At 52.7% G+C, this 27,300-nt stretch overlaps 1 protein-coding gene across 8 annotated transcripts in view; it reads right to left on the reverse strand.

Moving 5' to 3' along the window:
* Positions 1 to 27,300, reverse strand: part of AMPD2 (adenosine monophosphate deaminase 2) — a 947,247-nt gene that overhangs the window by 639,703 nt on the left and 280,244 nt on the right. For 6 of the 8 annotated variants that reach the window (XM_069632996.1, XM_069632994.1, XM_069632993.1 and 3 more), the window contains exons 4-5: positions 22,257 to 22,325; positions 2,738 to 2,849 (exon numbers count right to left, since the gene is read on the reverse strand). In XM_069632996.1, the coding sequence (XP_069489097.1) occupies positions 2,738 to 2,849; positions 22,257 to 22,325 (181 nt within the window). The remainder of the gene's footprint in view (positions 1 to 2,737; positions 2,850 to 22,256; positions 22,326 to 27,300) is intronic. The other 2 variants (XM_069632992.1, XM_069632991.1) reach the window with 1 other exon arrangement.

The raw sequence follows: 27,300 nt of genomic DNA on the forward strand, positions 1-27,300 counted from the left end.
GAGGCTTGGTGAATGAGAGAGAGAGAGAGAGAGGGGGGGGAGGGGAGAGGAGAGGAAATGATAGGCTGGGTGAATGGGGGATTGAGAGAGAGAGGGGGGAGAGAGTGGGTGAGGAATTGAGAGACTGGGTGAATGGGAGACTGGGTGAATGAGAGAGAGAGAGAGAGAGGGAGAGGGGGAGGAAATGAGAGACTGGGTGAATGAGAGATTCAGAGAGAGAGGGGGAGAGGAATTGAGAGACTGAGTGAATGGGAGACTGAGTGAAAGAGAGAGAGAGAGAGGGGAGAGAGAGGGAGAGAGAGAGAGAGAGGGGAGGGAGGGAGAGAGAGAGAGGGAGAGGAAATGAGAGATGGAGTGAATGAGAGAGGGGAGAGCAAATGAGAGACTGGGTGAATGAGAGAGAGAGAGAGAGAGAGAGAGAGAGAGAGAGAGAGAGAGAGAGATGAGGAGTGGAAATGAGAGATTGAGTGAATGAGAGAGAGAGAGAGAGAGAGAGAGGGGACGTGAGACTGGGAATGAGAGAGGGGGAGGAAATGAGAGTCTGAGTGAATGAGAGAGAGAGGGGGAGAGCATATGAGAGATTGCGTGAATGAAAGAGAGAGAAAGAGAGAGAGGGGGGAGGAGGGAGAGGAAATGAGAGAATGAGTGAATGAGAGAGAGAGAAAGAGAGAGAGCGAGAGACAGATGAGGAGCAGAAATGAGAGACTGAGTGAATGAGAGAGAGAGAGAGAGAGGGGGGGGAGGGAGGAAAAGTGAGACCGAGGGGATCAGAGAGAGAGAGAGAGAGAGAGAGAGAGAGAGAGAGAGAGAGGGAAGTGAGACTGGGAATGAGAGAGGGGGAGGAAATGAGAGTCCGAGTGAATGAGAGAGAGAGGGGGAGAGCAAATGAGAGACTGCGTGAATGAAAGAGAGAGAGAGAGGGGGGAGGGAGAGGAAATGAGAGACTGAGTGAATGAGAGAGAGAAAGAGAGAGAGCGAGAGACAGATGAGGAGCAGAAATGAGAGACTGGGTGAATGAGAGAGAGAGAGAGAGAGAGGGGGGGGGGGGAAATGAGAGTTTGAGTGAATGAGAGAGAGAGAGGGGGAACAAATGAGAGACTTCGTGAATGAGAGAGAGAGAGAGGGAGGGAGAGAGAGAGAGAGAGAGAGAGAGAGGGAGAGAGATGAGGAGCGGAAATGAGAGACTGAGTGAATGAGAGAGAGAGACAGAGAGAGAGAGAGAGGGGAGAGGAAATGAGAGGCTGGGTGAATGAGGGAGAGAGAGAGAGAGAGAGAGAGAGAGAGAGAAAGAGAGGGAGGGAGAGGAATTGAGAGACTGGGTGAATGGGAGACTGGGTGGGTGAATGAGAGATAGAGAGAGAGAGAGAGGGGGAGAGGGGGGAGGTAATGAGAGACTGGGTGAATGAGAGATTGAGAGAGATTGAGAGAGAGAGGGGGGAGAGGAATTGAGAGACTGCGTGAATGGGAGACTAAGTGAAAGAGAGAGAGAGAGAGGGGGAGAGAAATAGAGAGAGGGAGAGGGGGGAGAGCGGGAGGGAGAGAGGGAGAGAGAGGGGGGAGAGAGGGAGAGAGAGAGAGCGAGAGGGGAGAGGAAATGGAGCTGACGACGGAAAACGTCCTCAAAAATGGAGGAGGCAGCAGGGTAACCCCTGCGGGGTCATGCCGCCGGGAGCTGGGACCCTCACCCGGAAGGGCAAAGGACAAAGGGGCGGAACGGCGCCAAAAGCCGAATGGCCCAAAAGCCCGTGAAGGGGAAACAAAAGGAAAGGGGCGGGGCTTGCAGGATATAAGCAGGCGGGACCAGGGACCAGGCATCTCGCTCTTGCACTGGGACCCGGTCGCCGTCACCTGACAAGTGCAAGGAATTTCATTTTCCACCCACCCACCCACGAAATACACAGAGGAGGACACCTGGGCATTGCTGTCGCAGGGCACCCAGGTCAGAGGATGACAAGTTGGCGATGTTTGGGCAACCAAGCACAAATGATAGACTCCGGACGAGCCAGAAGGAAACAGAATGGGTCTTCGCTCTTCTGGACCAGCGCCTCTTGGGGGCCTAAACGGCGGGGGCGTCTGGTAGGAACAAATAAGGCTCAGCTTCTCCCCCAAAACAAACGGCGCTCTCCCCACCCACGGACCCCTGCACGGGCAGGATAGGAACAGGTACAATGGGTCGGGGGAGTTGGGGGCCTACTATACCAAGTATAGGGGGAAGCAAAGGAAATCCGGCAAGCAAGCGCCACACGTACAGAATGAGGTCACTATTGTGTACAAATACTTCTGTTGTCATGGAAATAAAACTGCGGCCAATTTTGCCAATTGAAATCTTGTGTCATGCCAATTCATGGGGGATAAAAAACATTGTGTGCATGCGCAAGGATGGATAAGTGGGAGTAAAGGCAAATGGACGGCTGCAGGGGTTATGACAGAGATTAAATGAGAGCGAAGGAAGGACATAGAGAGACAGAAAGAGAGAGACTGTGAGGGAATGTGAGAGCATGGGGTAGAATGAGAGATCGCAGCAGAGAAATTATAGAGAGTGCGAGGAGATAGCAGAGAAAGCGAGAGACAGAGGATGAGCGCGTAGGAGGGACTATGGGAGAGCAAGAGAGAGAATGAGTTACATATCAGGGAGTGAAGCCAGGAGAAGGCCTCTATACCCTCTCCCCTCACCCCCCACTCCCACCCCCTCCCAGGGCACCAGCAGTCCACGAGCAGCAGCAGCAGGCAGGCTTACCCCACACTTCTCCTCTCCGGAAATGGAGACCTTCTGGAACTCTCTCTCGGCGTGCATGTCTCGGTCCTTGGTCAGGTTCACCAGGCTGTCTTCATCGTACTCGCTGAAGGTTCTGTGGACAGAGAGAGGGGGTGAGAGAGTGTCGAGCAAGTGGGAGGCAGGGAAGAGAGAGAGACACGCGGGACAGAGTAAGCAAGGAGCGAGACATGAGCGAGACATGAGTGAGACACTCGGGGCATTATTCCACACACGGGATTCAGGGAAATCCGTCTTAACATCAACTTTCACATTTCTTTATGGAATGTTGATAATTATTCTTTGAAAAACAACATTTCATAGAATATTTCTTAAATTGTTTTGAAAGAATAATCATGAAAGTGGCCGCCACTGCCGTTCAGGGGCATTCCTGCGTGGCCCGCCTGGCACTGATATCTGGGGTGGGGGTGGGGCGCCTGGGGTGGGGGCGAGGGGTGAAAGGTAAGTCCCCTGGGTTCTGGGGGGTGGCAATGTCCTGGGGCACAGGTGGTCAGATCACACGAGGGCCCGAGGGAGGGGGTCCAATGTCAAAGCATTCCCTGTGATCACGCGTGTTTGAGCCCCTCCCGCCCCCCCCCCCGCCATAGGGTGGATCACACGACACCTACTGGACCCCTTGATCACCAGGGAGCGTCTGGAGCCAGAGGCACTTCACGGGTTCCCTTAAGTTCAGCTTTTTGTGCAATTAGATACACAAACTCCCATCAAACACAAAAATCAAACAATGGTAAAAAAAAGTAAAAACACCAAACGGTGGGGAAAGTCGGGGGTCTCTCAGACTCGGGTGACAGGAGGATCCCTGAGAGAGAGACCCCTGTCCACAGGGGGCCCGAGCGGCAGAGAGGGCCCCTACAGCGGCCCCAGAAAAGCCCAGAAGCCAGGCACAGTTGACAGGGGACCAGGGGGCCCTTCACGAAGGATTGTCAAGGACGAGAGGGAACATGAAGGAAGGCGGAGGACAGGGCCAAGGGACCCCGACAATGGACGGGGGTCCCAGGCGTCAAGTCGCAAAAGGATGAGTCCCTGCCTGCGAGGGGGTTTAAGATAAGAGGGTTCAGGGAATGCAAAGGTGGCTGGAGAGCCGAACCAGCAGGGGGTCAACATAATGACTGTGCCCACAACTGCCACTCCTAATCGCCGTCACGGGGTGCGCCATCTCATGGGAATAAAAGGTGTCCATGTGCAGCACTGGTCTCCAGATGGGCCACTCCTAATCGCCGTCACGGGGTGTGTCATCTCATGGGAATGAAAGGTGTCCATGTGCAGCAGTGGTCTCCAGATCGGCCACTCCTAATCGCCGTCAAGAGGCGGGTCCTGTCATGGGAATGAAAGGTGTCCATGTGCAGCACAGGTCTCCAGATGGGCCACTCCTAATCGCCGTCAAGAGGCGCGTCATCTCATGGGAATAAAAAGTGTCCATGTGCAGCAGTGGTCTCCAGATCGGCCACTCCTAATCGCCGTCAAGAGGCGGGTCCTGTCATGGGAATGAAAGGTGTCCATGTGCAGCACTGGTCTCCAGATGGGCCACTCCTGATCGCCGTCAAGAGGCGGGTCCTGTCATGGGAATGAAAGGTGCCCATGTGCAGCACTGGTCTCCAGATGGGCCACCCCTGATCGCCGTCAAGAGGCGGGTCCTGTCATGGGAATGAAAGGTGTCCATGTGCAGCACTGGTCTCCAGATGGGCCACTCCTAATCGCCGACAAGAGGCGCGTCATCTCATGGGAATGAAAGATGTCCATGTGCAGCACAGGTCTCCAGATGGGCCACTCCTAATCGCCGTCAAGAGGCGCGTCATCTCATGGGAATGAAAAGTGTCCATGTGCAGCAGTGGTCTCCAGATGGGCCACTCCTAATCGCCGTCAAGAGGCGGGTCCTGTCATGGGAATGAAAGGTGTCCATGTGCAGCACTGGTCTCCAGATGGGCCACTCCTAATCGCCGTCAAGAGGCGGGTCCTGTCATGGGAATGAAAGGTGTCCATGTGCAGCACTGGTGTCCAGATGGGCCACTCCTGATCGCCGTCAAGATGCGGGTCCTGTCATGGGAATGAAAGGTGTCCATGTGCAGCACTGGTCTCCAGATGGGCCACTCCTAATCGCCGTCAAGAGGCGGGTCCTGTCATGGGAATGAAAGGTGTCCATGTGCAGCACAGGTCTCCAGATGGGCCACTCCTAATCACCGTCAAGAGGCGGGTCCTGTCATGGGAATGAAAGGTGTCCATGTGCAGCACTGATCTCCAGATGGGCCACTCCTAATCGCCGTCAAGAGGCGGGTCCTGTCATGGGAATGAAAGGTGTCCATGTGCAGCACAGGTCTCCCGATGGGCCACTCCTAATCGCCGTCAAGAGGCACGTCCTGTCATGGGAATGAAAGGTGTCCATGTGCAGCACAGGTCTCCCGATGGGCCACTCCTAATCGCCGTCAAGAGGTGCATCCTGTCATGGGAATGAAAGGTGTCCATGTGCAGCATTAATCTCCACCTGGCAACCCCTATCCATCTTCACCTGACAACCCCTGTCCATCTTCACCTCACAACCCCTATCCATCTTCACCTGACAACCCCTATCCATCTTCACCTGACAACCCCTATCCATCTTCATCTGACAACCCCTATCCATCTTCACCTAACAACCCCTATCCATCTTCACCTGACAACCCCTATCCATCTTCACCTGACAACCCCTGTCCATCTTCACCTGACAACCCCTATCCATCTTCACCTGACAACCCCTGTCCATCTTCGCCTGACAACCCCTATCCATCTTCACCTGACAACCGATGTCCATCTTCACCTGACAACCCCTATCCATCTTCACCCTATGACCCCTATCCATCTTCACCGGACAACCCCTATCCATCTTCACCGGACAACCCCTGGCCATCTTCACCTGACAACCCCTATCCATCTTCACCGGACAACCCCTGTCCATCTTCACCTGACAACCCCTATCCATCTTCACCGGACAACCCCTATCCATCTTCACCGGACAACCCCTGTCCATCTTCACCGGACAACCCCTATCCATCTTCACCGGACAACCCCTGTCCATCTTCACCTGACAACCCCTGTCCATCTTCACCTGACAACCCCTATCCATCTTCACCGGACAACCCCTATCCATCTTCACCGGACAACCCCTGTCCATCTTCACCGGACAACCCCTGTCCATCTTCACCTGACAACCCCTATCCATCTTCACCGGACAACCCCTGTCCATCTTCACCTGACAACCCCTATCCATCTTCACCGGACAACCCCTGTCCATCTTCACCTGACAACCCCTGTCCATCTTCACCTGACAACCCCTATCCATCTTCACCGGACAACCCCTATCCATCTTCACCGGACAACCCGTGTCCATCTTCACCGGACAACCCCTATCCATCTTCACCTGACAACCCCTGTCCATCTTCACCTGACAACCCCTATCCATCTTCACCTGACAACCCCTATCCATCTTCACCGGACAACCCCTATCCATCTTCACCGGACAACCCCTGTCCATCTTCACCGGACAACCCCTATCCATCTTCACCTGACAACCCCTGTCCATCTTCACCTGACAACCCCTATCCATCTTCACCTGACAACCCCTATCCATCTTCACCGGACAACCCCTATCCATCTTAACCTGACAACCCCTATCCATCTTAACCTGACAACCCCTATCCATCTTCAGCTGACAACCCCTATCCATCTTCACCGGACAACCCCTATCCATCTTCACCTGACAACCCCTATCCATCTTCAGCTGACAACCCCTATCCATCTTCACCTGACAACCCCTATCCACCTTCACCGGACAACCCCTATCCATCTTCACCTGACAACCCCTATCCATCTTCACCGGACAACCCCTGTCCATCTTCACCGGACAACCCCTATCCATCTTCACCAGACAACCCCTATCCATCTTCACCTGACGACCCCTATCCATCTCCACCGGACGACCCCTTTCCATCTTCACCTGACGACCCCTATCCATCTTCACCGGACAACCCCTATCCATCTTCACCTGACAACCCCTGTCCATCTTCAGCTGACAACCCCTGTCCATCTTCACCTGACAACCCCTATCCATCTTCACCTGACAACCCCTATCCATCTTCACCGGACGACCCCTATCCATCTTCACCGGACAACCCCTATCCATCTTCACCTGACAACCCCTGTCCATCTTCACCTGACAACCCCTATCCATCTTCACCTGACAACCCCTATCCATCTTCACCGGACAACCCCTATCCATCTTAACCTGACAACCCCTATCCGTCTTCAGCTGACAACCCCTATCCATCTTCAGCTGACAACCCCTATCCATCTTCACCGGACAACCCCTATCCATCTTCACCGGACAACCCCTATCCATCTTCACCGGACAACCCCTATCCATCTTCACCGGACAACCCCTGTCCATCTTCACCTGACAACCCCTGTCCATCTTCACCTGACAACCCCTATCCATCTTCACCGGACAACCCCTATCCATCTTCACCGGACAACCCCTGTCCATCTTCACCGGACAACCCCTATCCATCTTCACCTGACAACCCCTGTCCATCTTCACCTGACAACCCCTATCCATCTTCACCTGACAACCCCTATCCATCTTCACCGGACAACCCCTATCCATCTTAACCTGACAACCCCTATCCATCTTAACCTGACAACCCCTATCCATCTTCAGCTGACAACCCCTATCCATCTTCACCGGACAACCCCTATCCATCTTCACCTGACAACCCCTATCCATCTTCAGCTGACAACCCCTATCCATCTTCACCTGACAACCCCTATCCACCTTCACCGGACAACCCCTATCCATCTTCACCTGACAACCCCTATCCATCTTCACCGGACAACCCCTGTCCATCTTCACCGGACAACCCCTATCCATCTTCACCGGACAACCCCTATCCATCTTCACCTGACGACCCCTATCCATCTCCACCGGACGACCCCTTTCCATCTTCACCTGACGACCCCTACCCATCTTCACCGGACAACCCCTATCCATCTTCACCTGACAACCCCTGTCCATCTTCAGCTGACAACCCCTGTCCATCTTCACCTGACAACCCCTATCCATCTTCACCTGACAACCCCTATCCATCTTCACCGGACGACCCCTATCCATCTTCACCTGACGACCCCTATCCATCTTCACCTGACAACCCCTGTCCATCTTCACCTTGTAAAGACTGGTAGGGGGTGTCTGTACTTCTGCTCTCTATATGGTAGAAGAGAGGCACAGAGGACCCCAGCCAAGATTCTCTAGTACGGTAGCAATGGACGAGCAATCAAGGCCTAGCTTCTCAGGAGGTGATGCAGGCTGGTTCTTAAGTACAGTGTAGTCCCCAAGCCCCCACAAAGGAATGTCCACACACTGTATTGGTTAGAACACAGTCTTTATATAATCAATATTCAAGGTTATGTACACTTATCATAATAACTCACTTTGTACTTAGGAAAATCAACAATGGCAAATATATACAATTCTAAAGTGGTGCCACCCTTTGTATTAGATCTCATTAAAGTGCATCAACAATACTGTAACAATGTCACACAGATCAATGGAGTGAAACCAGCAATAGAGAGAGGAGAGAAAATAAGATGGTTGAGCAATAGGCAGAATACTGGCCCCTACCACTAGACCCAGTTCTGTGTGGAGATCCCCCCACCTGGGCAACCTGTAAAATAAAGATATAGCACAAGCCCAGTCCATATATTGTTCTGCAGGTCTTATTCCCTCCTATAATGTTTTTAAACCCCCAATGTACCTGGTGGAGTCGAGTTCGTCGAAGAGGCGTCGACAGATCCTTCTTGAGCGACCCCCTTTCAAGCGGGAGTCACGGATCGTCGAGAGGCGTCAAGAAGCGTCGAGGAACTCGGCGTTCGGCGGCGGGGAATCGACGGCCCTTCTTGAATGCCTTCCCTTTCAAGCGGGAGACACGGGGCGTCGAACGTCCGTCGACAAACAGGGCAGAACGGCGTCGATGAGGCGGCAGCTTCGTCCGAGCGGTGCTCGTCGGCGTCGGAGCGTCGGCGTCCTGCAAGGCAGAGGCGTGCGGGGCACCTCAGTGACAATAGTTCGGGACCGCAAAGATTGTGGAGACGGAGGCCCAGCAAGGGCGTCGAGTCGTTCGAGTCTTTGTGGTCTTCGGGTGGCGGGAAACCCACCGGCAGGTTTCTCCTCGGCGCGTTGGTCGTCCTCGACTTTCTCCGGCAGGATAAAGCGGTCGACGATGCGGGCGAGGGAGTCCTTCGATTCGAATGTTCTTAGGCAAGAAGCGGACGGCTCCGGTCGTCGGCGGCACGGCGTCAAGTGGTCCCCACGGCTGGGCAACACAACTTCGACGGGCCTCCAGCGGTTACACAAACCTGCGAACCCTGGTCGACGGCGATGGACTTCGACGGTGGCGATGTCCGGGTGCTTCACTTCGATCTCCTCGGCGGTCCCGTCTCGGGTCGGCAGCCTTTCGAGGGTTTGTCTTCCAGGGCGCTTCGGCGAAGATGGAGCGGTGCTCGATGGTCCCTCGGAGCACGGGAAGAGGGCGCCTTACCAGGTCCTCTCTCGGGTCAGTCTTCGACGATTTCGGCAGCCTTCGGATCGGTCGAAGCAAATGCAACAGCAAGTCTTCTTCCAGCTGGACGTCGAGGATCAGCAGTTCCAGTTACTCTTAGAGTGGAGACTCAACTCCAGAACGCTTCTGAACTCTTCTGAACAATTACCAGTGGTGAGAGGTCCCCAGATATACTATTCTGTCTCTCATCCACACTGCTGGCACACACTCAGCAGCCAATCATACAGGAGGGCATTCATGCAGTCAGTCAGCCAATCAGGCACACAGTGCATTCAGGCCACACTCCTCCCTTTCAGACACTCACAACAAGGAATGTGGATTGGGACAAGTACCCAGCCATTCAACACTACACACTGCATTCAGGCCAGTTTCGGGCAGGGCTGTCTCAGTCTTTGTCTCTCATGCCAGAAACCAGACAACCACAACAAGGAGTGTATATTGGTCACACACTCCATTCACCCAGGTCCCACCCACAGGAGGTACCCACAACATACAGTCACTGGGAAGGCTCCAGTCAGTCTAGCTGGGCCTTCACAACAACACCATATATGGAACTTCCACCCAACAGCCAGCCAGGGGGAAGGGACAGAGTCAGGGCTTCCCAGGACTTTGGGAAAACAAGGTAACAGGCAATAGAAAGCAAGAGGCCACAGGGGCCATCTTGTTTCCTATCAGGGATCAACTGACCCCAATGGCAGGGCCTGGGTATCCCAAAATGGAGGACACCCAGAGCACCTGTCAAATTCAGCATGGAGCTGCCACTAGCCCATACCCTGCTCTGTGGGCCACCCACAGGTGCCCAAAAACATACACTAGGGGCACAGGGTTGTACCCCTACCCATGGGTGCCATAAGGGTATCCCATGGGTCTGTTCACCAAACCAAAAGAGAGAGCTGCACTGCCAGGAGTCCCACATGGACTCCTGGGCAGAAAACATGACAGAACACACGATAAAAAGCAGTAAAGGACAAGGATTCAGAGGCCCTGTCCCTCTGATGCATTTCCACCATCACACACCTGACGACCCCTATCCATCTCCACTGGACAACCCCTTTCCATCTTCACCGGACAACCCCTGTCCATCTTCACCTGACAACCCCTATCCATCTTCACCTGACAACCCCTATCCATCTTCACCGGACACCCCTATCCATCTTCACCGGACAACCCCTATCCATCTTCACCAGACGACGCCTATCCATCTCCACTGGACAACCCCTTTCCATCTTCACCTGACGACCCCTATCCATCTTCACCGGACAACCCCTATCCATCTTCACCTTATAACCCCTGTCCATCTTCACCTGACAACCCCTGTCCATCTTCAGCTGACAACCCCTATCCATCTTCACCGGACAACCCCTGTCCATCTTCACCTGACAACCCCTATCCATCTTCACCTGACAACCCCTGTCCATCTTCACCGGACAACCCCTGTCCACCTTCACCGGACAACCCCTATCCATCTTCACCGGACAACCCCTGTCCATTTTCACCTGACAACCCCTGTTCATCTTCACCTGACAACCCCTATCCATCTTCACCGGACAACCCCTATCCATCTTCACCGGACAACCCCTATCCATCTTCACCGGACAACCCCTGTCCATCTTCACCTGACAACCCCTATCCATCTTCACCGGACAACCCCTGTCCATCTTCACCTGACAACCCCTATCCATCTTCACCGGACAACCCCTATCCATCTTCACCGGACAACCCCTGTCCATCTTCACCTGACAACCCCTGTCCATCTTCACCTGACAACCCATATCCATCTTCACCGGACAACCCCTATCCATCTTCACCGGACAACCCCTGTCCATCTTCACCGGACAACCCCTATCCATCTTCACCTGACAACCCCTGTCCATCTTCACCTGACAACCCCTATCCATCTTCACCGGACAACCCCTATCCATCTTAACCTGACAACCCCTATCCATCTTCAGCTGACAACCCCTATCCATCTTCACCGGACAACCCCTATCCATCTTCACCTGACAACCCCTATCCATCTTCAGCTGACAACCCCTATCCATCTTCACCTGACAACCCCTATCCATCTTCACCGGACAACCCCTATCCATCTTCACCGGACAACCCCTATCCATCTTCACCTGACGACCCCTATCCATCTTCACCGGACAACCCCTATCCATCTTCACCGGGCAACCCCTATCCATTTTCACCTGGCAACCCCTATCCATCTTCACCTGACGACCCCTATCCATCTCCACCGGACAACCCCTATCCATCTTCACCGGACAACCCCTATCCATCTTCACCTGACGACCCCTAGCCATCTTCACCGGACGACCCCTATCCATCTTCACAGGACGACCCCTGTCCATCTTCACCTGACAACCCCTATCCATCTTCACCGGACAACCCCTGTCCATCTTCACCTGACAACCCCTATCCATCTTCAGCTGACGACCCCTATCCATCTTCACCTGACAACCCCTATCCATCTCCACCTGACAACCCCTGTCTATCTCCACTTGACAACCCCTATCCATCTCCACCTGACAACCCCTATCCATCTTCACCTGACGACCCCTATCCATCTTCACTGGACAACCCCTATCCATCTTCACCTGACGACCCCTATCCATCTTCACCGGACGACCCCTATCCATCTTCACCTGACAACCCCTATCCATCTTCACCTGGCAACCCCTATCCATCTTCACCTGACAACCCCTATCCATCTTCACCGGACAACCCCTATCCATCTTCACCTGACGACCCCTATCCATCATCACCGGACGACCCCTGTCCATCTTCACCTGACAACCCCTATCCATCTTCACCGGACAACCCCTGTCCATCTTCACCTGACAACCCCTATCCATCTTCACCTGACAACCCCTATCCATCTTCACCTGACAACCCCTATCCATCTTCACCGGACAACCCCTATCCATCTTCACCTGACAACCCCTATCCATCTTCACCGGACAACCCCTATCCATCTTAACCTGACAACCCCTATCCATCTTCAGCTGACAACCCCTATCCATCTTCACTGGACAACCCCTATCCATCTTCAGCTGACAACCGCTATCCATCTTCAGCTGACAACCGCTATCCATCTTCAGCTGACAACCCCTATCCATCTTCACCTGACAACCCCTATCCGTCTTCACTGGACAACCCCTATCCATCTTCACCTGACAAACCATATCCATCTTCACCGGACAACCCCTATCCATCTTCACCTGACGACCCCTATCCATCTTCACCGTACAACCCCTATCCATCTTCACCTGACGACCCCTATCCATCTTCACCAGACGACCCCTATCCATCTTCACCTGACGACCCCTATCCATCTTCAGCTGATGACCCCTATCCATCTTCACCTGACAACCCCTATCCATCTCCACCTGACAACCCCTGTCTATCTCCACTTGACAACCCCTATCCATCTCCACCTGACAACCCCTATCCATCTTCACCTGACGACCCCTATCCATCTTCACTGGACAACCCCTATCCATCTTCACCTGACGACCCCTATCCATCTTCACCGGACGACCCCTATCCATCTTCACCTGACAACCCCTATCCATCTTCACCTGGCAATCCCTATCCATCTTCACCTGACAACCCCTATCCATCTTCACCGGACAACCCCTATCCATCTTCACCTGACGACCCCTATCCATCTTCACCGGACGACCCTTGTCCATCTTCACCTGACAACCCCTATCCATCTACACCGGACAACCCCTGTCCATCTTCACCTGACAACCCCTATCCATCTTCACCTGACAACCCCTATCCATCTTCACCGGACAACCCCTATCCATCTTCACCGGACAACCCCTGTCCATCTTCACCTGACAACCCCTATCCATCTTCAGCTGACAATCCCTATCCATCTTCACCGGACAACCCCTATCCATCTTCACCGGACAACCCCTGTCCATCTTCACCTGACAACCCCTATCCATCTTCAGCTGACAATCCCTATCCATCTTCACCGGACAACCCCTATCCATCTTCACCGGACAACCCCTGTCCATCTTCACCTGACGACCCCTATCCATCTTCACCGGACGACCCCTGTCCATCTTCACCTGACAACCCCTATCCATCTACACCGGACAACCCCTGTCCATCTTCACCTGACAACCCCTATCCATCTTCACCGGACAACGCCTATCCATCTTCACCGGACAACCCCTGTCCATCTTCACCTGACAACCCCTATCCATCTTCAGCTGACAATCCCTATCCATCTTCACCGGACAACCCCTATCCATCTTCACCGGACAACCCCTGTCCATCTTCACCTGACAACCCCTGTCCATCTTCACCTGACAGCCCCTATCCATCTTCACCGGACAACCCCTATCCATCTTCACCTGACAACCCCTATCCATCTTCACCTGACAACCCCTATCCATCTTTACCAGACAACCCCTATCCATCCTCACCTGACAACACCTATCCATCTTCAGCTGACAACCCCTATCCATCTTCACCGGACGACCCCTATCCATCTCCACCTGACAACCCCTGTCTATCTCCACTTGACAACCCCTATCCATCTCCACCTGACAACCCCTATCCATCTTCACCTGACGACCCCTATCCATCTTCACCGGACAACCCCTATCCATCTTCACCTGACGACCCCTATCCATCTTCACCGGACGACCCCTATCTGACTTCACCTGACAACCCCTATCCATCTCCACCTGACAACCCCTGTCTATCTCCACTTGACAACCCCTATCCATCTCCACCTGACAACCCCTATCCATCTTCACCTGACGACCCCGGTCCATCTTCACCTGACAACCCCTATCCATCTTCAGCTGACAACCCCTATCCATCTTCACCTGACAACCCCTATCCATCTTCACCGGACAACCCCTATCCATCTTCACCTGACGACCCCTATCCATCTTCACCTGACAACCCCTATCCATCTTCACCGGACAACCCCTATCCATCTTCACCTGACGACCCCTATCCATCTTCACCGTACGACCCCTATCCATCTTCACCTGACGACCCCTATCCATCTTCACCAGATGACCCCTATCCATCTTCACCTGACGACCCCTATCCATCTTCACCGGACAACCCCTATCCATCTTCACCTGACGACCCCTATCCATCTTCACCGGACGACCCCTATCCATCTTCACCTGACAACCCCTATCCATCTTCACCTGGCAACCCCTATCCATCTTCACCTGACAACCCCTATCCATCTTCACCGGACAACCCCTATCCATCTTCACCTGACGACCCCTATCCATCTTCACCGGACGACCCTTGTCCATCTTCACCTGACAACCCCTATCCATCTACACCGGACAACCCCTGTCCATCTTCACCTGACAACCCCTATCCATCTTCACCTGACAACCCCTATCCATCTTCACCGGACAACCCCTATCCATCTTCACCGGACAACCCCTGTCCATCTTCACCTGACAACCCCTATCCATCTTCAGCTGACAATCCCTATCCATCTTCACCGGACAACCCCTATCCATCTTCACCGGACAACCCCTGTCCATCTTCACCTGACAACCCCTATCCATCTTCAGCTGACAATCCCTATCCATCTTCACCGGACAACCCCTATCCATCTTCACCGGACAACCCCTGTCCATCTTCACCTGACGACCCCTATCCATCTTCACCGGACGACCCCTGTCCATCTTCACCTGACAACCCCTATCCATCTACACCGGACAACCCCTGTCCATCTTCACCTGACAACCCCTATCCATCTTCACCGGACAACCCCTATCCATCTTCACCGGACAACCCCTGTCCATCTTCACCTGACAACCCCTATCCATCTTCAGCTGACAATCCCTATCCATCTTCACCGGACAACCCCTATCCATCTTCACCGGACAACCCCTGTCCATCTTCACCTGACAACCCCTGTCCATCTTCACCTGACAACCCCTATCCATCTTCACCGGACAACCCCTATCCATCTTCACCTGACAACCCCTATCCATCTTCAGCTGACAACCCCTATCCATCTTTACCAGACAACCCCTATCCATCCTCACCTGACAACACCTATCCATCTTCAGCTGACAACCCCTATCCATCTTCACCGGACGACCCCTATCCATCTCCACCTGACAACCCCTGTCTATCTCCACTTGACAACCCCTATCCATCTCCACCTGACAACCCCTATCCATCTTCACCTGACGACCCCTATCCATCTTCACCGGACAACCCCTATCCATCTTCACCTGACGACCCCTATCCATCTTCACCGGACGACCCCTATCTGACTTCACCTGACAACCCCTATCCATCTTCACCTGGCAGCCCCTATCCGTCTTCACCGGACAACCCCTATCCATCTTCACCTGACGACCCCTATCCATCTTCACCGGACAACCCCTATCCATCTTCACCTGACGACCCCTATCCATCTTCACCTGACAACCCCTGTCCATCTTCACCTGACAACCCCTGTCCATCTTCACCTGACAACCCCTATCCATCTTCACCTGACAACCCCTATCAATCTTCACCGGACAACCCCTATCCATCTTCAGCTGACAACCCCTATCCATCTTCACCGGACAACCCCTATCCATCTTCACCTGACAACCCCTATCCATCTTCAGCTGACAACCCCTATCCATCTTCACCTGACAACCCCTATCCATCTTCACCTGACAACCCCTATCCATCTTCACCGGACAACCCCTATCCATCTTCACCTGACAACCCCTATCCATCTTCACCTGACAACCCCTGTCCATCTTTACCTGACAACCCCTATCCATCTTCAGCTGACAACCCCTATCCATCTTCACCTGACAACCCCTATCCATCTTCACCGGACAACCCCTATCCATCTTCACCTGACAACCCCTATCCATCTTCACCTGACAACCCCTGTCCATCTTCACCTGACAACCCCTATCCATCTTCACATGACAACCCCTATCCATCTTTACCTGACGACCCCTATCCATCTTCACCAGACAACCCCTATCCATCTTCACCTGACGACCCCTATCCATCTTCACTCGACGACCCATATCCATCTTCACCTGACGACCCCTATCCATCTTCACCAGACGACCCCTATCCATCTTCACCTGACAACCCCTGTCCATCTTCACCTGACAACCCCTGTCCATCTTCAGCTGACAACCCCTATCCATCTTCACCTAACGACCCCTATCCATCTTCACCGGACAACCCCTATCCATCTTCACCTGACAACCCCTGTCCATCTTCACCTGACAACCCCTGTCCATCTTCACCTGACAACCCCTATCCATCTTCACCTGACAACCCCTATCCATCTTCACCGGACAACCCCTGTCCATCTTCACTGGACAACCAATGTCCATCTTCACCTGACAACCCCTGTCCATCTTCACCTGACAACCCCTATCCATCTTCACCTGACAACCCCTATCCATCTTCACCGGACAACCCCTATCCATCTTCACCGGACAACCCCTATCCATCTTCACCTGACAACCCCTATCCATCTTCAGCTGACAACCCCTATCCATCTTCACCTGACAACCCCTATCCATTTACACCGGACAACCCCTATCCATCTTCACCTGACAACCCCTATCCATCTTCACCTGACAACCCCTGTCCATCTTCACCTGACAACCCCTGTCCATCTTCAGCTGACAACCCCTATCCATCTTCAGCTAACAACCCCTATCCATCTTCACCTGACGACCCCTATCCATCTTCACCTGACGACCCCTATCCATCTTCACCGGACGACCCCTATCCATCTTCACCGGACGACCACTATCCATCTTCACCTGACGACCCCTATCCATCTTCACCGGACATCCCCTATACATCTTCACCTGACAACCCCTGTCCATCTTCACCTGACAACCCCTATCCATCTTCAGCTGACAACCCCTATCCATCTTCACCTGACAACCCCTATCCATCTCCACCTGACAACCCATGTCTATCTCCACTTGACAACCCCTATCCATCTCCACCTGACAACCCCTATCCATCTTCACCTGACGACCCCTATCCATCTTCACTGGACAACCCCTATCCATCTTCACCTGACGACCCCTATCCATCTTCACCGGACAACCCCTATCCATCTTCACCTGACAACCCCTAATCATCTTCACCTGGCAACCCCTATCCATCTTCACCTGATGACCCCCATCCATCTCCACTGGACAACCCCTATCCATCTTCACCTGACGACCCCTATCCATCTTCACCGGACAACCCCTATCCATCTTCACCGGACGACCCCTATCCATCTTCACCTGACGACCCCTATCCATCTCCACCTGACAACCCCTATCCATCTTCACCGGACAACCTGGCAACCCCTATCCATCTTCACCTGACGACCCCTATCCATCTCCACCTGACGACCCCTATCCATCTTCACCTGACGACCCCTATCCATCTTCACCTGACGACCCCTATCCATCTCCACCTGACGACCCCTATCCATCTCCACCTGACGACCCCTATCCATCTCCACCTGACGAGCCCTATCCACCTTCATCTGACAACCCCTATCCATCTTCACCGGACAACCTGGCAACCCCTATCCATCTTCACCTGACAACCCCTATCCATCTTCACCTGACGACCCCTATCCATCTCCACCTGACGACCCCTATCCATCTTCACCTGACGACCCCTATCCATCTCCACCTGACGACCCCTATCCATCTCCACCTGACGACCCCTATCCATCTCCACCTGACGAGCCCTATCCACCTTCATCTGACAACCCCTATCCATCTTCAGCTGACAATCCCTATCCATCTTCAGCTGACAATCCCTATGCATCTTCACCTGACAACCCCTATCCATCTTCACCTGGCAACCCCTATCCATCTTCAGCTGACAACCCCTATCCATCTTCACCTGACAACCCCTATCCATCTTCAGCTGACAACCCCTATCCATCTTCACCTGACAACACCTATCCATCTCCACCTGACAACCCCATCCATCTTCAGCTGACAACCCCTATCCATCTTCACCTGACAACCTTAATCCATAGTCACCTGACAACCCCTATCCATCTTCACCTGACAACCCCTATCCATCTTCACCTGGCAACCCCTATCCATCTTCACCTGGCAACCCCTATCCATCTCCACCTTACAACCCCTGTCTATCTCCACTTGACAACCCCTATCCATCTCCAGCTGACAACCCCTATCCATCTTCACCTGACAACCCCTATACATCTTCACCTGGCAACCCCTATCCATCTTCACCTGGCAACCCCTATCCATCTCCACCTGACAACCCCCATAAATCTTCACCTGACAACCCCTATCCATCTTCAGCTGACAACCCCTATCCATCTTCACCGGACAACCCCTATCCATCTTCACCGGACAACCCCTATCCATCTTCACCTGGCAACCCCTATCCATCTTCACCTGACAACCCCTATCCATCTCCACCTGACAACCCCTGTCTATCTCCACTTGACAACCCCTATCCATCTCCACCTGACAACCCCTATCCATCTTCACCTGACAACCCCTATCCATCTTCATCTGGCAACCCCTATCTATCTTTACCTGACAACCCCTATCCATCTCCACCTGACAACCCCTGTCTATCTCCACTTGACAACCCCTATCCATCTTCAGCTGACAACCCCTATCCATCTTCAGCTGACAACCCCTATCCATCTTCACCTGACAACCCCTATCCATCTTCAGCTGACAACCCATATCCATCTTCAGCTGACAACCCCTATCCATCTTCAGCTGACAACCCCTATCCATCTTCACCTGACAACCCCTATCCATCTTCACCTGACAACCCCTATCCATCTTCAGCTAACAACTCCTATCCATCTTCACCCGACAACCCCATCCATGTTCAGTTGACAACCCCTATCAATCTTCACCAGACAACCCCTATGCATCTTCATCTGACAACCCCTATACATCTTCACCTGACAACCCCTATCCATCTTCAGCTGACAATCCCTATCCATCTTCACCTGAGAACCCCGATCCATGTTCAGCTGACAACCCCATCCATCTTCACCTGACAACCCCTATCCATCTCCAGCTGACAACATTTATCCATCTTCACATGACAACCCCTATCCATCTTCATCTGACAACCTCTATCTATCTTCACCTGACAACCCCTATCCATCTTCACCTGACAACCCCTGTCTATCTTCATCTGACAACCTCTATCTATCTTCACCTGACAACCCCTATCCATCTTCATCTGACAACTCCTATCCATCTTCATCTGACAACCCCTATACATCTTCACCTGACAACCCCTATCCATCTTCAGCTGACAACTCCTATCTATCTTCACCTGACAACCCCATCCATGTTCAGTTGACAACCCCTATCCATCTTCACCAGACAACCCCTATCCATCTTCATCTGACAACCCCTATACATCTTCACCTGACAACCCCTATCCATCTTCAGCTGACAATCCCTATCCATCTTCACCTGAGAACCCCGATCCATGTTCAGCTGGCAACCCCTATCCATCTTCACCTGACAACCCCTATCCATCTCCAGCTGACAACATTTATCCATCTTCACATGACAACCCCTATCCATCTTCATCTGACAACCTCTATCTTCACCTGACAACCCCTATCCATCTTCAGCTAACAACCCCTATCCATCTGCTATCCATCTTCACCTGACAACCCCTATACATCTTCACCCGACAACCCCTATCCATCTTCAGCTGACAATCCCTATCCATCTTCACCTGAGAACCCCGATCCATGTTCAGCTGACAACCCCTATCCATCTTCAGCTGACAACATTTATCCATCTTCACATGACAACCCCTATCCATCTTCACCTGACAACCTCTATCCATCTTCACCTGACAACCCCTATCCATCTTCAGCTAACAACCCCTATCCATCCCCTATCCATCAACCATCTTCACCTGACAACCCCTATCCATCTTCAGCTAACAACCCCTATCCATCCCCTATCCATCAACCATCTTCAGCTGACAACCCCTATCCATCTTCACCTGACAACCACTATCCATCTCCATCTTCAGCTGACAACCCCTATCCATCTTCACCTAACAACCCCTATCCATTTTCACCTGACAACCCCTATCCTTCTTCAGCTGACAACCTCTATCCATCTTCAGCTGACAACCCCTACCCCGTCTGAGACTTGAGCTGAACTGTGAGCACCTGGGACCCTCCGAAAGGTTCTGAGACGTGACCTCTATAACCCTTCCCTGAATCTCCTTTGCATTAAGGCTGGTAAGTCTTTAGAAGGTTCTAAATTCGTCCTCATAACGTCATCTTCTTCTCGGTCTCCTTTCATTACTGGAGGGGTGACTTAGTCACAGGAGCACTGAGCCCTGGTGACTGTTCTTGCTTTTCACCGGGTGGCGCTACCGCTTCCGAACTCGGGAGGATAGTGTTGCCCAGAGCAAACCATAGTTTCAGCCCTTGGGTGCTGGTGATGGTGTCTTGGTCCGTGCACAAGCTCACATGAAGGCCTAGTTAACTCGGATTCCTCAAGGCCCAAGGTCGGATTCCAGCACTCCCAAAACCCCTCTGGAAAATAAGAGGCTTTACCTCTTAAACTCTGTCTAATGGCCAACTTTCAACAAGCTGCACGGCCCTGGCCTCTGAAAGTGAGCCACGACTGGGGCCCTACTGGAGATCTAACTTGCTGCAAGCATTTTCTTCATTAAACGTGAAGCTGCGAACCGCTGCACTTCCAGCAGAACCGCTGGCACATATCCCACAGAGGTGGCCCGCAAGCTCCTATTTCCAGATGAAGGATGTCTCTAAATGGGGCTGACTCTATTGGTGGACGCTGAGTAGCAGGTGTTCCCTAGCCCCATCTGCCCGCAGGCCTGCCCCTCCATCTTGAAGGAAAATGCAATTACAGAATGAGCTGCACTCTTCTGCGCTCCTCTGTGCTCTTCTGCGCTCTTCTTCACTGCCCGGGGGTCTCTGCTTTCCTAGGGTTTCAAGCCTCCTCCTCTATCTTTAATTGGGAAGGGCCTGGTTTCCTGCTTGAAAAACTGGATAAGGAAAATAATTGTGTTGCCCATTACCTAACACCAAATCCTAAGCAGCCATAAACTAACACTGAGTTTGTCCTAAACCGTACCAATATCTCACCTTACGGGTAGTCAGGAACCCCTGGGACTTTGCAGTCCTGGTGTCAGGGAGCTTACAGACCCCGACAGTGAGACCTTTGCGATTCATGCTGGCTAGCCAGGAGCAGATGAATGGCTGTTTAGCTGGGCTGCAGAGGAGCACACACTCAGTTTTGGTGGGACTGAGTTTGAAGTAAGTGCGTGGCCTCCAGGACAGAATGACTGACTGGTGTTACGAGTTATTGCGGCTCTTGAGGAGATCTCCTAGAACCTCCATGTAGAGACTGGGTGGACCCCTGTGAGAGTCTGCATGGTACTGGATGTCACACAATCTGAACCTTACTCTGCTGACCACTTGGAAGCAGACACGTCATGTATGTAGTCTGTAGAGCCCATAGATGTGGCTAGGAGTGCAGCTAGTGTGGTGCGGTCCAGGAGGAGCGGGAGGCTGCTGTCTGACTGCTGTGTGGGGGTCTTCTCCAGATCAATAGTCCTGCAGAAACCTCCTCACATCTAGGGACAGCTGTCCAATGCTCTTCTCTTGCAACCAAAGCTTGTGACTGGGTGCTAGTTTGAGGGGGATGAGGGGGGAGTCTGGGTCAAGCTTTTGAAAGCAGGTCAAGGGCATCATGTGGGGGTGTGAGGCAGGATAGCAGAAAGCTGCAGGGGTGCGGGTGAAGATTGGGGCACCAGGCAAAGGAAAAGAAGTGGAGATGGTTAAATAGAGCATGACAGAGGGGGAGAAGGGGATGGGGGCGTGATGCACTCACTCTAAATCCGCGGTACTGTCGATTTTCATGAAGTCTTGCTTGGCTCTGATCAAAATCTCGGGTTCCAGTCTGCAGATGATGGTAGTGTTTGGGGTACATGGGGTGACGAACATGGGGATGGGGTAGACATACGAGGTAGGGGTACAAAGCAGCAGAAAGGGACAGAGCAGTGGGAAAGGGAGGCGGAGGCAGAGAGTAGGGGGAGGGAGCAAAGGGAAGGCAGAATGGGTAGAGAATAGGGAGAGGAGCAGAGGGCAGAAAAAAAGAGTACAGGACAGAGGAACGGGCACATAGAAGGGGACAGAGAAGGGGACAGAGAAGGGCACAGAGAAGGGCACAGAAGGGGACAGAGGAACGAGCACAGAGAAGGAGACAGAGATGGGCACAGAGGAACAGGCACAGAGAAGGCGACAGAGAAGGGCACAGAGAAGGGCACAGAGAAGTGGACAGAGAAGGGAACAGAGAAGGCGACAGAGAAGGGAACAGAGAAGGGGACAGAGGACGGGCACAGAGAAGGCGACAGAAGGGGACAGAGGAACAGGCACACAGAAGGCGATGGAGAAGGGGACAGAGAAGGGCACAGAGAAGGGGACAGAGGAACAGGCACAGAGAAGGGCACAGAGAAGGGAAGAGAGAAGGGAAGAGAGAAGGGGACAGAGAAGGGCACAGAGAACGTGACAGAGAAGAGCACAGAGAAGGGGACAGAGAAGGGCACAGAGAACGTGACAGAGAAGGGCACAGAGAACGTGACAGAGAAGAGCACAGAGAAGGGGACAGAGGAACGGGAACAGAGAAGGCGACAGAGGAACGGGCGACAGAGAAGGCAACAGAGAAGGGCACAGAGAAGGGGACAGAGGAATGGGCACAGAGAAGGCAACAGAGAAGGGCACAGAGAAGGAGAAAGATGAACGGGGACAGAGAAGGGGACAGAGAAGGGCACAGAGAAGGCATCAGAGAAGGAGACAGAGAAGGGTACAGAGAAGGGGACAGAGAAACGGGCACAGAGAAGGTGACAGAGAAGGGCACAGAGAAGGCAACAGAGAAAGGAACAGAGAAAGGAACAGAGAAGGGGACAGAGAAGGGGACAGAGGAACGGGCACAGAGAAGGAGACAGAGGAATGGGCACAGAGAAGGAGACAGAGAAGGAGACAGAGAAGGCCACAGAGAAAGGCACAAGTAAGGGGACCGAGAAGGGGAAAGAGGAACAGGCACAGCGAATGGAACAGAGCAGGGGACAGAGGAATGGGCACAGAGAAGGGCACAGAGAAGGGGACAGACAAAGGTTTACCAGCACCAGAGAAAGAAGGGAAAAGGGAAGACAGGATGGATACAGGGCAGAGAAAAAAAGAGCAGAGGGAGGATGGAAACAGGGCAGGAAGGACAGACAAGGTGCGCCAAGAGACCAGGAAGAGGCAATGGAAGAAGAGTGAGGGGAGCAGATAATAGGCAGAGGGAAGTAGGGTACAGAGAGGAGGGTCATAAGGAAGAGAGAATGGCATAAAACAGAGAAAGAAGAAAAAGAAGGTGGAGCACAGGGAAATGAGACAAGAGGTAGAGGCAACGGGGGTCAGAGGGCAGAACAGGGAGGGCGGAGCACAGGGCAGAGAAGAAGGGATAGAAGAAAGGAACAGGGATAAGGGTGGATGTCAGGGAGAAGGGATAAAGGAAAAGAACAGGGGTAAGGGAGGATGTCAGGAAGAAAGGATAGAGGAAAATAACAGGGGTAAGGGTGGGTATCAGAGAGAAGGGATAGAGGAAAAGAACAGGGGTAAGGGTGGATGTCAGGGAGAAGGGATAAAGGAAAAGAACAGGGGTAAGGGAGGATGTCAGGAAGAAAGGATAGAGGAAAATAACAGGGGTAAGGGTGGGTATCAGAGAGAAGGGATAGAGGAAAAGAACAGGGGTAAGGGTGGATGTCAGGGAGAAGGGATAAAGGAAAAGAACAGGGGTAAGGGAGGATGTCAGGAAGAAAGGATAGAGGAAAATAACAGGGGTAAGGGTGGGAGTCAGAGAGATGGGATCGAGGAAAATAACAGGGGTAAGGGTGGGTATCAGAGAGAAGGGATAGAGGAAAAGAACAGGGGTAAGGGTGGATGTCAGGGAGAAGGGATAGAGGAAAACAACAGGGGTGAGGGTGGATTTCAGGGAGAAGGGATAGAAGGAAAGGACAGGGTTAAGGGTGGGTGTCATGGAGAAGGGATAGCAGAAAAGAACAGGGGTAAGGGTGGGTGTCAGAGAGAAGGGATAGAGGAAAGGAACAGGGGTAAGGTGGGATGCCAGGGAGAAGGGATAGAGGAAAAGAACAGGGGTAAGGGTGGGTGTCAGAGAGAAGGGATAGAGGAAAATATCAGGGGTAAGGGTGGGTGTCAGGGAGAAGGGATAGAGGAAAAGAACAGGGGTAAGGGTGGGTGTCAGAGAGAAGGGATAGAGGAAAAGAACAGGGGTAAGGGTGGATGTCAGGGAGAAGGGATAGAGGAAAAGAACAGGGGTAAGGGTGGGTGTCAGAGAGAAGGGATAGAGGAAAATAACATGGGTAAGGGTGGATGTCAGGGAGAAGGGATAGAGGAAAAGAATAGGGGTAAGGGTGGGTGTCAGAGAGAAGGGTTAGAGGAAAAGAACAGGGATAAGGGTGGATGTCAGGGAGAAGGGATAGAGGTAATCAAGTTGTGGCAGATTCAAGTAATTAAGGGTAGAGGACAGGGACAAGGGGCAGAGCAAGAGTACAGGGTAAAGATGAGGGACAGAGGGCAGCAGGGTAGGAGGAAGGAAGACGATGAGGCATTGGTAGAGCGTGTGCAGAGAGTTGGGATGAGGTGAAAAGGTCGACGTAGGAGAGGAAAGAAGGGAAGGGGTAGTAGAAAGGGACAAGAGTAGAGAACAACGGCAAGAATTAGTGGGTAAGGAGACAGAGTAGAGAGTAGGGAGAAGGAGTAGAGAGTAGGAATACGCAATGGAGAGTAAGAAGACCGAGTAGTGAGCAATGGAAAGAAGTAGTGGTTAGGGAGACGGAGTAGAGAGTAGGGAGAAGGAGTAGAGAGTAGGAATACACAGTAGAGAATAGGAAGACGGAGTAGTGAGCAATTAGAAGAAGCAGTGGGTAGGGAGATGGAGTAGAGAGTAGGGAGAAGGAGCAGAGAGTAGGAATATGCAGTAGAGATTAGATAGAAGGAGTAGAGAGTAGGAAGACACCGTAGAGAGTAGGGAGAAGGAGTAGAGTGTAGGAAGACGCAGTAGAGAGTAGGAAAACGGAGTAGTGGGCAATGAGAAGAAGCAGTGGGTAGGAAGACGGAGTAGAGTAGGGAGACGGAGTAGCGGTTATGAAGAAGGTATAGAGGAAAGGGGGAGAGGGGTGGGAGAAGCAGCAGGGGCAAGAAGAAAGAGTAGAGTGCCAGGAGAAGTAGAGGGTAAGAGGAGGAGTAGACAGCCGAGATTCAGAGTGAAGGACACAGGTGTAACAGGTTGGCAATACAAAGAGACACAGGCCAGGGGTGGGATGAACATACACAAACATGAAGGCAAAGAAAGTGAGACAAAACACGGTTAATATGCACATGTAGCGAGTTCCTGAAGCCAGCCACAGCCCCCTGGCAGGTTGCCCATCACAGAAGGTGTGTAATTGGGGAGCAGACCCTCTGTGGGTCCTGCCACGTGTAATCAGCACCTCTCCCCACTTTACCCACTCCAGCACAGGAATAGCATTGAGACTGCCCAGAAGCAAAGTCCAGCAATTACAGAACACATGCACACACCTGCTTCTGTGGCACCCCGCTGAATGGTCAATGGTAGGCCAACCACTGGAACACACCTTTTACGAAGGAAAGGCATCAGGTGCTTAAGTCCTGTTTGTTCATTGGGAGCCAACAAGCCTACAACCACCAACATGCATTAGTTTGGCAATAGAAAGTTCTAGACTGCAATGGTGGTGTCCCAGTGGCAAGAAGCAATCTGGTCACCCCGACCAAAGGTGGCACACACAACAACCATGTCAGCCTGGAGAAGACAGCATTCAAAGCCAACCCGAGCACAACACCCTCACTGGAAAACAAGGAAACACGAGGCCAACAACAGGTGAGACAACTGATTAGGCAATGTCCAATACCTGGGCAGTAATAGCAACAATGCCAGGTCAAAATCACTAAAGGTGCAAAAAGCACCAACACATGTCTACATTCAGCAACGCTACCCGGATCCTACAGGGTGCCTGGAAGAAGGATCACATGCAGAAGTCCTGCAGACATGCCCTCAAAGTTCCTACCCACATTATATATCCTACGGGCAGGCTCGCTTCGCCAACGCCAAATCCAGTCTGTGGCACGTGCATGTGACACAATCCAACCTCACCCAATTCCACTAACTACTAAAATGAGCAACTTGGTGAAAGCACCACTGAGCAGATCCACTTCCATACCACCAAGCCGGAAAGATCACATCCTCACACAGAGGAAGCAAGCAGTTGCGCACTGTGCACTTTAGACAGACAACCAAGCTGGAAAGATCACAACCTCACCCAGAGGAAGCAAACAGTTGCGCACTGCGTAGATCAGGCAGAGCAGCAAGCCGGAAAGTTCACATCCTCACCCAGAGGAAGCAAGCAGTTGTGCATTGTGCACTTTAGACAGACCACCAAGCCTGGAAGATCACAACCTCACCCAGAGGAAGCAAGCAGTTGCGCACTGCGCACTTTATACAGACCACCAAGCCTGGAAGATCACAACCTCACCCAGAGGAAGCAAACAGTTGTGCACTCCGTAGATCAGGCAGAGCAGCAAACCAGAAAGATCACAACCTCACCCTGAGGAAGCAAGCAGTTATGCACTGCGTAGATCAGGCAGAGTACCAAGCTGGAAAGATCACAACCTCACCCAGAGGAAGCAAGCAGTTGTGCACTGCGCACTTCAGACAGACCACCAAGCCTGGAAGATCACAACCTCACCCAAAGGAAGCAAGCAATTGCGGACTGTGCAGTTCAGGCAGAGCACAATGCTGGAAAGATCACAACCGCGCGCTGCTAAGGTCAGGCAGACCACCAAGCCTGGAAGATCAC

Source organism: Ambystoma mexicanum, chromosome 13 (assembly GCF_040938575.1).
Source record: "Ambystoma mexicanum isolate Mex_15411 chromosome 13, UKY_AmexF1_1, whole genome shotgun sequence".
NCBI classification, from domain to species: domain Eukaryota; kingdom Metazoa; phylum Chordata; class Amphibia; order Caudata; family Ambystomatidae; genus Ambystoma; species Ambystoma mexicanum.